A 12,391-nucleotide genomic window follows, 5' to 3' on the forward strand; every position below is an offset into this window, starting at 1 on the left:
TCGCAGTAAGTAGCCGGGCTGTAAAGATGTAAAGAACTGTGCTCTGGAGCTATGAACAGTGACTGCTCGTTTCTTGCGATTACAGGAGGCCATTGTGGCTCAGACTCAAAAGATAGAAGCAGATCAGTCGATTGTGTTCCTTTGCTTAGTTGTGATAGGGATATAAGCGCTCATAAATCAGCATTCACGCTGAGTGACGTCGATAATGAAGTGGACCTAATCTTGTCAAGGGCGTCCATCTTTTCTACTCCAGCAAACATATCTCAACTGCTGATATGTCCTGCACATCGTGCAGCGCTTGTTATCGGATGGAGACGTCCAGCCAATGAGAGATGCAGAATACCCGTCATATTATCGCATCATAGTGATGACGTCGTCAAGAAACCTAAAGCGGAGAGAGGGCTCAGTAAAGCTGACTCTCAGCTCGTGCTGAAGGAAAGTGGTACTTTCCTTCCTGTGGGATCAGGTGAAATTGAAACCTTCTGCTTTAATATTTAGTTGAGTTTTATATTTCTGTTATTTCTACAACCGAGCATTTATTTTCCATTCTCAATATCTCCTACTAATATGGGGTGCGGCTGCCAAGTAGGTTTATTTAATTCAACATACTTACTTGAGAGATGCCAGCCATTTACGAATTGATTACCCTTCCTTGTTCCAGGGGTGTGCCCAAAATGCAGAAAAATGCTTTGTACTTTGAAACCTAAGAAGGAGTTGCAGCCGCAAGTGACTGTGGACGAGAGTGAGTTCCCACTTTCACAGATAGGAAACTTGAGTCTGGTAAGCAACGCTGGATATGTCACTGATAAGTACAGTGGTCATGGGTAATCAGTGGCAACAACAAGCAACCCCGCAGAAATACATTGTGTCTTTTGCGGGTTTACACCAACAAGCTGTACCAGAGTTTTTTTAACTCCTACTTTTTTGGGAGTTAATTAATGTTAGGGCCATTTATACGGAAGAAAATATGACGCGTCTTAATTTCTTCCGTATGAAATATCCTAATTGACGGAAAGGCACAGTAGAGATATTTTACCTGATTCTTAACCGTCTGGGAAGAGTTTGCCTCGATTACCCAAAACCCGGAATATGGATTTTGGATACTGATTTCAGACAGAAAAGTGATTTCTAGTATAAATTTGACAATTTGAGAAACAAGACATTGCGTGCTAGATGAGAGCTTACACTTGAACGCAGCAGATAAAGAGCGCATCTGGTAACTACGTACCTTTATTTTTGTCATAGAATGCGGAGACAAGCACCACTACCTTCGGGAGTCCTGTCGCTGAGAGCACCCCAACAAGGTTCTATACTGCGGACTCCACATTCAGAACTCCAGCAGAAAGCGCTCCAGATAAACCTTTTGACAAGCTTAATGCATTCCTAGGAAGTAGAGATATAAGTCCAGTGAGAAGTGTTATGACGAGGCAGTGGGAGGATGCAAGTGAACGAACCACACGTCGCCACGTGCGCAAGGCGCGACACGCGGTTACTGCCGTCCTCGATGAAATTGCCCCTAATCAGCTGCATCATTTGTGGAAGGCCATTGCTTCAAAGTCTTCAGAGCCCCAAAACTCAAATGAAGAGGATGATGATGTCGACAATGTGCTGATGGAGGCATTGACGGAGTGCTACGTAAACGCTAATAGATGGGACACTAAACGGCAAATCTTGTCCATAATGGCAGACAAAGTCTCATATCGCACCCTGTTGAGATGGATCCCCAACTTATCAAGATATCGCTTTCCTGTAATCTCGTACCCCGATCTCAGTCGTCGGTTCGGGAATGTCGAAATGTGAGATCTGGTAAAGTTCGATACAACGCCATTTCTGGTTGGTTACCAGAATAAGGAATGCCTCATTCTAATCTGCTCTGTGATTGGCTCTTTCCTTCTGTGTTTGTTTTCGCTCAGTTCGGGGAAGAAACAAAAACACGGAAAAGTTTTCGCTCGGATTAAGATTGTCATGCGACGTTTTAATACATACATGCCCTTTGTGTGGGGAGAGAACAGTGAGAAATTGTTTTTTCGGAAGACAACAGCGACTTTAGCCGAAAAGAGTTTGCAGTAAAGTTCAAACGGCCTTGCCAAATTACACAAGTTTTCAACACGATGGATATAAGCTTGCTTACTTTTGGGGATAAAATGGAGGTAGGTCATATATTTTTTTTTTTGGTATTTCTTGACAAAAAATGTTTTTTTTTAAAATGATTATTTATTTAGTAAACGCAAATTAATTTCCCCAAAATACTTTACCTTGAGCTCCTGAACACGCGCGCCGCATTTGCTAGCATATTTTCAGTTTTTGTCTTCTGCTAAAAGACTATTTTCCTTCTATAAATTGAACTGGACTTTGAGTAAGAGACTTCATAATATAATATTAGTCCTTTCAGACCAGTGTGCTTATTCCTTCAAGATCCATACAACATCTCTCATAGGACTTTGGAGAAATTGATAGAGTGTCCACACACTATTATTATTCATCTGCTGGTGAGATCAATATCCCTCCCACCCCTCAGCTAAGAGAAATGAAAAATGTCCGACTTATGACCGCCAAAATGATAGTAATGAAACCCGTACTACAACAGAGAACACCTTGTCTGAACCGATTAGGGCTCTTTATGTAAGTGTAGTTAGTTTAATTTTATCCCCTCTCTCCCACCTACTGAGTTAAAAAAAATTTGGATCCAAAATATAAAACTAGCCTTCCTCTAAAATAAAAATGGGGACATTGGTTTACATGTCTGCACCACCTAATGTTTTGCAGGTCTATGCTTGTGATAGGCTTTAGAAAAGAAGTAGTTTTAAAAGGAGGACATGCCTCTTTGGATTTGACATCACTTATAGTTTTTAGAATCTTTTTGCCATTGTTCTTTTCTTCAAGATAGGGGAATTTCTCCATTATTTTATCATTAGTATGGAGTCCTTGAAGTACTAAACACACTTCATTTACTACTTCCATTGTTAATCCTTAGCACATTCTCTGATACAAATAGTTATCACTGGCCTCAGTTTCTCCTTTGTTTCTTGTTAACTCTGCCTTAATTTCTTCCACCTGATTTCTAGGGAGAAGCAAGTTCCTAAAGTTCCTATCAGTGATGTGAATATCTTCAAGGGCTAAAACAGCTGGACACAGCTCAACACATAATTAAGAGCAATGACAGTCATTTCGGACAACAGATATCACAACAGCTGCATTTCTCACACAAAAGCCAAAACCAAAGTGGTTATAAGCAAAAATTTTCCCCTGCACAGATTTCTGGGGTATTTACACTAATCTGTCATGATGGGTTGCATTTCTTCAATATTTGCACCAATATGATTGTTGTTAAAGTAAAGTTTTGATGTAGCAGGCTTCCCATCTCTTCCACTTTCTTGGAAAAAACTTTCCATGGTTTGCGGAAGACCAAAATGAATAAATTATTATCCTTCCAACACAATGAGAATCAAACCCCATTCCCAAAGATTGTGGCAAATAATATTCATTGTCAGTCTGTAGAGAATGAGACTGAGCCAAAAGTGCATTTTGAGGAATTTGGGGAGTAAGGTAGAACTGGTGATCCCCAAGCTTTCCACCCAAAAAGGCACCCCCAAATCCACACAGTACTAATGATGAGTAAATAATAGGCTGACAGGCTTAATTTTTGACATTGGTGGTGATAAGTTCATCTGCTATGGGCGAAAATATGTAATCAAACTGGTCAACATTACTTTGTGTTAAGATAGGAGGGCCTTTGTAGTACTCCATAAATCTTTCATATTCAAACTTTGTATGATTGTAGTTTGGTTGTTTTTCTGTTGCTGTTGTTGTCATGACAACAATCTTCGCTGTAGGGAATACTGAGGAAAGTGTTCCTCGTTTGCTGTACTCTGAAGTTGTGCCCCCTGAACAAAGATGCAATTAATTAAGAAAAAACTGTAGTCATTCACTGGGATGTTGTTATTCTTTCCATTAGAATAAGACAATATAATTACCAGAAAATGGATAATGAGAAGGCTGAATAAAAAGGGATTCTCAAGTAACTAAGCCCTTTTTGACGCATGGGGTGGTGGAAGGACAAAGCATAAAAGAAGCTGCGATAATCACTAACAATATGGCTCTGTATTTATTAGCTTTTAGCCTTTAAGCCTCAGTGTCAACATACAGTTTCTCCTTACTGGTCTCTACATGTCCATTTTTCATAGTAGCATTATCGGGAGGTTGTTGAAATATCAAGAAATTTCACCACTGGTGATCTCATGACCTCTCCTTGATTGTGTATTGATAAATATTAGGAGAAATTTTGATACTGATCACTACTGGGGCTTAAAGGTTCAAGGTTCACTGTTCTGATATTTTTTGTGTACTTGTGTTCCTTGAACATAATTTTGTGTTGCTGGTCTTAATATTAAGAAAAGTTAGGACCTGACATGGGTGTAAATATCAATACAAGAAAATTTTTTTTGCTCAAGGAATTGGCATCAACAAGGAATTTTCATCCAAGACAGACACTGTTTTCAAAGCTTCTTTTCCCCACCACTTCTCTGCAGTGGGTTTGTGTCTGACAGTTTGATTAAATGTTGTTTCCTGGCTATGGAAGGCCATGGTTAAGGAATACTTAGGAATTCATGGTTACTGAAGATCAGCTTACTGTGAAAGCTGTTGTTTTGCTGCAGAAATGGGTGACAGTTCATTAGAACACACAGACATGCACAGGAAAACAAATAGTGGAAATATTTTTTTTTTATTTGTTTTCTATTTATCTGCCATTTGCTACTTTTATGAGCCCAAAAGACCTTCACACCTTCCTATTATTATTGTTATTATTTTTTTTTTGGTGAAATCAAGGATCCCATCAGAGGTGAGTGTCCAAGCACCAAGATAGCTGCTTTGGACATAAAGAACCTTGTATTATTCTAAGTGTATCATCCTCTATGCATGTCCAAATAATGCAATGCTCAGTACAACAATGATTATTTAAGCAGCTCATTGTGCCTTGCAAATCAAATGCAGATAATGACCTTTGTTCTTCATATCAAGAGTCAAATATTATTGGACTTGTGTATTATGTGGTTCTAATTTTCGAGTCTGTGGACTCCTATGTGTAAAATTATAACCTTTATTAACTTGTCATCAAAGAAGCAGTCGAGGGGGCATGTCCCCTAAACTTAACATAAATTTCAGGTGAAAACTTTTCAAGTGTTATGTGATAAAGGTGAATCAAGAACCACTGAAATGGAAAGCTCATCACTACCAAATAAAACTCTAATGGGAAACTCATAGGGACTTGCTCTGTTTGCTCACATGTTGCAAGTAACCAAACATTCTTCAGATCCCAAATCCAGATATGGTACCTCCATTTCCCAAAAGAAATTCAAACTTCCATTTTTGAGAAAAAAAACCCCTTTAAAACAGCAAGGGTGTACTCGGTATTTTAATGTTGGACATAACTGGGCGCCTACCATTTACACGGACAGGTCTTTTTGGTTTGCTGGTATATGACCAAGACAGTAGCATGGTGTTAGGGCTAGGATGGTTCATGGTTCATTTATTTCACACTATTTACACAACATTAACATAGAAAGAAAAGTATTACAACAAATGATTACAAGATAAAAATAAATACAGTACAAATTATAAAATGTGTGTGGTGGTCAAAGTAGCAAAGGCTTTCTAGCTGACCACCACCTACTTTTAAGTAAACAAAGAAATGACACTGAGCTTTATTGAGATATTAGAAAATGTAGGAAATGTTTGTAGAGCCTAGGATGTACAAGAGAGAATTACATTTGTGTAAATTAAGGTATGTTCGAGATATACTGAACCGAGCAAGAAATCTAAACAGGACAAGCTTAATAAAAGAAGAACAAAACAATAAATAAATAAAAACAAAAAAAAAGCAAAAAAACAACATACAAACAAACAACAACAACAACAAACAAAAAGAAAGGAAAAGGACAACAGATCATCAGCAGCAACAGCAGCGACAACAAAGATCAAAATATAAGCAGACAATTATTATTATTAAAATTATTATTATTATTATTTTTATTATTATTATTTTAACTCTATTATTATTATTAGATAGTTACATACTATTATATTTGATCATTAAACAGAACATATATTATTTGATTGACAAGAGATCAGGTGGGCCTTATAAAGTTTCTTAAACCTGTTAAAAGTTTTTGTTTTTTTCAAAGCCATGGGGACAGTTTCCCATATGACAGAAGCAGAGTACTTAAAAGTAAATTTGCCTATGTTAGTTCTAACTTGTGGTCGGTGAAAATTAAGCTTGGCAGAATTTCTGGTGTTATAGGAGTGGACAGTTGTTGTAGGTAGGAGGAGGCCCTGTTTAGCTGGTTCATATAAAATTATATTATTACAGTGACCTTGAGTTGTGTCCTTTGGCCTGTAAAAGAAACCTGCCGCATTTACACAATCCATTTGGTTTGGAAATTTAAACCATTAACTTATGGAAGAAGGAGAATTTGTGTGACCAAATCAGCTGAAAGACTACAAAGAGAAGAAATGATTTTTACGTATCACTGGTAGACCACAATTTCTGAAACTTTGCAAATGAAAATATGACATGAACCATTTGACTTTCCAATGCGAAATTTAACACCAAGATGCCAATCAGTAACTCTGTTGTGCCTCATCTACAACAACGACCACAAAATTTTTCCGATAAAGCTTCGACAACAAAAACTCTCTGCACTGTCTGTTGCTACCTTTACCTTGGGGTGCACAAAAATTATGTGACATTTCCCTGCCTGTAAATTACAGTATCTTCAATACAGTTACCATCTAAGGCGAAAACTGGTACAGCTTACTCCGGTTGACTTAAGTCTTTTTAATTGATCGTCGATAAGCACGTTGATCTTGAGTGGAGAAAGCACAATTACGATGGATTTGTTCTTGGAACAGTTTTCATTACAAAGATGGTCTAGATGGTCACAAAGGGTAGGAACTAATCTTAGTAAAAAAGTGATTTACCGCGCTTGTTGATTGCAATCTCTCCTGTTGCCTTTTTCGTTTTGGTTTAAGTTTCAAGTTTTGTTGTCCTCTCGACCGAAGAACGTTCCGAAGAGCACCCTCGAAAGCGAAAACCTCACCAGGAATGATCACAGTTACGAGCAGCACGGCCGGTGGACAAAGGATGATGGGCAGGCCCGTATTCCGGGCCTCAAATCGAACTTTACCAGATCTCCCCTCCGCCTGACCGTGGGAGATCTGGGTACGAGATTAGCTTTACTGTTGTTAGAAAGCACATCCTTGCCCAGGGCAGAGGAGTTCCAGAAGTCCCTCAGCAACGAACAAGAATGGCGGTATCACAGGCAAAACTGGACCACTTTCTGGATTTTATTACAAGTCCACTAATTATTCAAGACCTGCCGTTCGGCGAAAAAAACATAAAGCTCTCGTCAAAACAAGTCATTACAGTGCCGAATGTCGTCCGTCTCATGATACCAGAATCCATAGTAACACAGTACCAAACATATGCTGAAGAATGTGGGCTCACCCCATTAAGTCGCAGTACATTGCTGAGAATCTTATCGGTGTGTTCTGCCTCTGTCCGCAAGTCACTGCAGGGACTAGATTACATCAGTGCAACAGGTTTTTACCTCTTTTTATTAGCATGTGTCCTTCCTTGTACATGGGAACATGCTTTTATCCAGAAGGCGTGTCAGAGTAATTAGGTAGACCTAGGGTGATGACTTGAAATCAAGGGTTTCGGGCTGAAGTCCCACTGAATACCTTTATCTGGAGTTGTTTATCTGTAAACCCGATCTCATCTCCTCTGTAACGCTTGTAAATAGCCAATTGACAGACCCTCTCCCAATTGTTGGTTTTCACATGACGTGATAAAAAAACTGAAATTCATAACTAAACACGATTTTGCGTTTTATCTCCATCAGATAAAAGAAAATATAAATTTCTATCGGCTTGCTCGTTTTCAGCAGGATAGCATTCTTTGTTTTGAAAATAGAGCAGTTTGAATTTTAGATTTTTGCACAGTGCGTGTCAGAAGGATTGCTGCTCTAAACATGTCACGTACATGAAAACATCGATTTGCCACGTGTTTTTTTAGGTCTGATCAGCTAACATGTAATAGAGGCGTCTACGTCAGTGCGTGAAAGTTCAGCAGAGAGAAGAAAGGCTTTCAAATAGCCAAGGTAAACTCCAGATGTTTTTCCTGGTATCCGGCCCGCCATGTTGGTGCCCCTCAGACGAGGAACCAATATGGCGTCCCATGCTAAACTCTTTAATTTTCCGTGGTACATTTTCTCGAATAACTCGATTATAAGATATCGCAAAGCTCTGTGGCGTTCACACGTTGTTTATGTATCACTCTTCTCCAACATATCATTTTCTTGACTTTATCTATTCAATGGCTGAGAATTTAATTTTTTTACTTGCCGACGATATGTGAGGTGAAAACCGCCAATTGGGGTTCTTAGTCCTGTTATGTTGTGTGTAAAGTATTTCTTTACCTCTGTTTTATCGTCCCCGAGAAACCCCTCACGGGGAGAGGCCAATAAAGTATTTAGTTATTCGGATCTGTTTAATCAAACTAAGCAATTATGATCATCAACTTTTATTGGGTACCCAGGCTTTTGACGACTTGATTACGTCTTTGGAGACGCTGGGAGATGTTAAAGGAATGACGTGGGTGAAAAAGCAAACGGACCTTCTCAAATCAGCAAAACGTTACCTCAAGAGTGATTATAAGGTAATGTCGCGATATCTAGGCTTTGAGATTGTGCTAGCACAATTCTGGCATAATTCGCCACTACGAGTACAGCTTTTTTTTTATGGAGTTTTTCTAAAAAAAAGTGCAGCCGGCATAATTAACATTTTATGTTTGTTTTGGAGCAATCTCCTCGCCAAGGTCCTTCTCTTATATGGCGGAGCAAGAGCATACTGACCATTTCAAACACCCGCGATGTTGCTATGTGGCTTTGAAGATGATTGCTTGTACAGAGACATACACATGCGCAGCAAGACGGGAAGAACAAACTCCTGTCATGACCAATCTCGTCCCCAGATCCCGCGCGCGTTTTAGGCCAGTGGAGGCCACACGCCCACGGGCTCTAGGCTAATCAAAACCCCGATGCCAAGATCTGGCTTCCGGTTTAAAAAAAACCTGCTAGTTACCCCATCCCTCAAAACGAATATCATGAAATTTTGAATAGTCTACAGAGGGGCAATTATATGGAACCTTTTACCAGGAGTGCTGCAACGCAGTATCCCTGGAGAGTTTTATTAAAAGGATTCACATGTCGTATACGATTGAAGATACTGATTTTAACAACCTGTACAGAAAGAATTTTTTGATGTTTTGATCGTTTCGTTATCGAAACACCTGCGACATTGTTTAGAAGATCTTATCTAAAAGTGCTTTGAGAATTTTTTTAAGTGTTTTAGTCTAGACTTTAGCGTTGTTAACTTATCTTAGTCGAAACATTTGTGAAATTGTATATCCTCTTTTATCAGCTACCTTGCCTCTTTTTATGCACGACCCCTCAAGCTACCTAGCTTTAACCCTCATCGTGTTTAATTAAATAAAGGTTTTGATTGATTGAGAACGCAGCCTCGGGAAAGAGTTTGTGTCGTGACGGAATCGGCGTAACTCAGAGGTCCTTGTTTCACGTTCGCCTGAGTAAGGGTAACTCGAGCTCTGGGAAAGAAATTTCTTTTAAAGCCCCAAAATAAGGCATTCCCTATTTTTTTTTTATCACGTCAGAATTTTTGGGCATGCTACCAATATTGCAATACAAGCGCCTTTTTAAAGATTATTTGGAACTATTACTGATGTTATGAAAGACTAGGTTACCTGTCCGAGACAATAACTAATAAGGCAGCAATTTGTACATATACTCTGCACTTAAAAAGGGTTAAACATAGCTTTGATCATGGGAAAGTAAAGCTAGACTTAAGGATTTGTAAGTCCTTTGGAATTTCTAATTTGTTTGTTTGAAATCATTGTTGAACAGGTACACATTTCCAAAGAATCATGCATCCCCGACCATTGTAGGCCTTACGCCCTCAGCGATCCCAACGATCCTGAGTTTCAAGCGAAATGTAGTCACAAGCATCTTGACCTATGCGATCGCTGCAATAATCTCAAGACCGTGCTAAACAACATCGACGAGGCTATCTCGCAAATGCCGGCCAACAATGCTGACGTCATTGAGGAACTGACATTCGTGACTAGCCAAGCGAAACAAGCTATACATGCATGGAAAGCGCACATTCTGAGAAACGTAAACCAGGACGAAGCACGCACCGATGCCCTTGAAATGCTAGAGGAAACATCAGTACTTCTGGTTCAAGACTGGGCCATGAAGTTTCTTCCTAGGAAATACAGAGAAAGCCAAACCGATTGGTTTGGAAAACGAGGAATCTCGTGGCACGTTACAGTGGCGATCCATAGGGCTGCACTCGACCAAGAATTCCATACAATGACATTCGTTCACGTATTTCAGAGCTGCAATCAGGATAGTTGCACTGTTCTCTCCATCATGAAGGATGTGATATCAAAACTGAAGAAAGAGCTCCCAAATCTGGAATCTGTCTACTACCGTCAAGATAACGCTGGGTGTTATCACTGTGGGGCGTCTATCGCAGGGGCAAGCCTAATTGGCAAAGACACTGGTGTGTTTGTTCGACGCATGGATTTCTCAGATCCGCAAAGTGGTAAAGGCGCTTGCGATCGAAAGGCGGCCTCTATCAAATCGCATATGAAAATCCACCTGAATACGGGCAATAACATCGAGACTGGGCGGGAAATGGTAGCTGCAATGTTGTCTTCTGGCGGAATACCTGATGTCAATGCAACATTAGCAATCCCTCCAACATTCCCTCGATCAGTAAGTGCCAAACTGGAGGGTGTTAGTGCTATTTTCAACATCGAGTATACAGAAGACCACTTACGGGTGTGGAGGGCGTATGGGATCGGGCCTGGAAAAATAGTTCCGTTATCCAAAATGGGCATAGGAAATGAGATGACCATCCCCGATCTCAGTGACGACATCGCTGAATCTGATCAGCTGTCTGACGCACACTTCATACCAACTAAGGGAAAGACCCGTCATCCCAAAGAGAGTTCACTACAGCAATGTCAGGAGACAGCAGATGAATTGAGCTGTCTGTACTCATGCCCTGAAGAAGGATGTATGAAAACATATCAGCGTTTCTCAGCCCTTCAACACCACCTGGACTGCGGTAGACACGCGCGTGCGCTTGAACACGAGACCCTATTAGACAAGGCAGCGCATGGATATTCAGACAGGTTACAGGGACAATCAGGAGGTTTCCCAGAACTACCACCAGCAGCACTTCCTAACAGTGGAGCACAACAGAGCTTACCGATGGGCTGGGCCCTAAAATCAAGTCAAGGTCGGAGAACAAAACGCTTCACAGATAAACAGAAAAACTACTTGTTCACTAAGTTCTCTATCGGAGAGGCTACCGGCCAGAAAGCTGATCCTGCGTTAGTAGCTAAGGCTATGATGACTGCAAGGAATTTTGACGGAGAGCGGTTGTTTACAAGTTCCGAGTTCCTGACAAGCCAACAGGTTGCAGGCTACTTTTCAAGGTTAGCTTCCAAACGCACTCTAAATGACCACGCGAGCGCGAGAAGGAGGACAGTGACATGGACATAAATCAGAGAGAAGCAGCAGAGAATGAGGATGCTTTTAGTGGTTTACGAAGCGATATTCTTGGGCAATTAGCAATCTCCCATCCCATATACTATGACTGTTATAACTTGTGTGAATTGATCAAGAACGGGAAGATTTCAAATTTCGCTATACCTGTTCTCCAAGACATTTGCAGGCACTTTGAGATTCCTTTAGCTGACATAACAAAGCGAAGAAAGGCCCCGTATATTGACAGGATTGTGGCTTACTGCAAAGATTGCCCCTGCCATAGTGATGCATAAGGTTTGCACATCTTAATTTTGAGACGTTTCAGGTAGCTCATTGTTCTTATGAGTTCAGTAAAATACCGTTAAGGTTTTCCTTTGTGACCATGGGCCTTGCCTGTGTAGAGTTGCTACAGTATGTTAGATGTATTCTTTTAAAATAACAAGAGGCAGATTTTTTAAATCGTCTTGCAAGAAAGAATTGTGAACATGTGCATGGAATAAAATCAATCCCAACGTGTGATCCGCAAAAGCCCATGACCAATAAACCCTATTTTTCCTACCCCTCCCACGGTATAGAATTAGTGTCACGCAATGAAACATGACACCGCAATTGGTGTGTTACCACTCGTCTTCTGTGAAATAGTTCTGTCAACTCTGGTATATAACTGATCAGAACTTGAAAGTAAGCAAAAATGGTTCTTCAAGTTTCACTGACGGCCTTCTGCGGATATCTTGCACTTCACGGACAGTAATTTA

The 12,391-nt window shown here is 40.2% G+C and overlaps 1 protein-coding gene and 1 long non-coding RNA gene across 2 annotated transcripts; both read left to right on the forward strand.

Moving 5' to 3' along the window:
* The first annotated feature begins 1,926 nt into the window (after positions 1 to 1,926).
* Positions 1,927 to 4,022, forward strand: LOC146453037 (uncharacterized). Its single transcript, XR_014859586.1, has 2 exons — positions 1,927 to 2,150; positions 3,066 to 4,022. It is a non-coding gene; the product is annotated as an uncharacterized LOC146453037 (long non-coding RNA).
* A 4,579-nt stretch (positions 4,023 to 8,601) lies between these two features.
* LOC146453038 (uncharacterized) lies at positions 8,602 to 11,651 on the forward strand. Its single transcript, XM_085097094.1, has 2 exons — positions 8,602 to 8,716; positions 9,981 to 11,651. Exons 1-2 carry the CDS (start codon positions 8,648 to 8,650, stop codon positions 11,649 to 11,651), a joined length of 1,740 nt encoding a protein of 579 aa, XP_084953220.1. The 5' UTR covers positions 8,602 to 8,647.
* The last annotated feature ends 740 nt before the right edge of the window (positions 11,652 to 12,391 follow it).

Source organism: Pavona decussata, unplaced genomic scaffold, assembly GCF_977016875.1.
Source record: "Pavona decussata unplaced genomic scaffold, jaPavDecu1.1 SCAFFOLD_353, whole genome shotgun sequence".
In the NCBI taxonomy this organism is placed as follows: Eukaryota; Metazoa; Cnidaria; class Anthozoa; order Scleractinia; family Agariciidae; genus Pavona; species Pavona decussata.

Coding starts and splice junctions, on each gene's coding strand:
- LOC146453038 (XM_085097094.1), top strand. CDS start 8,648: ATGACGTGGGTGAAAAAGCAAACGGACCTTCTCAAATCAGCAAAACGT. Junction 8,717..9,980: donor ACCTCAAGAGTGATTATAAG/GTAATGTCGCGA, acceptor ATTGTTGAACAG/GTACACATTTCCAAAGAATC.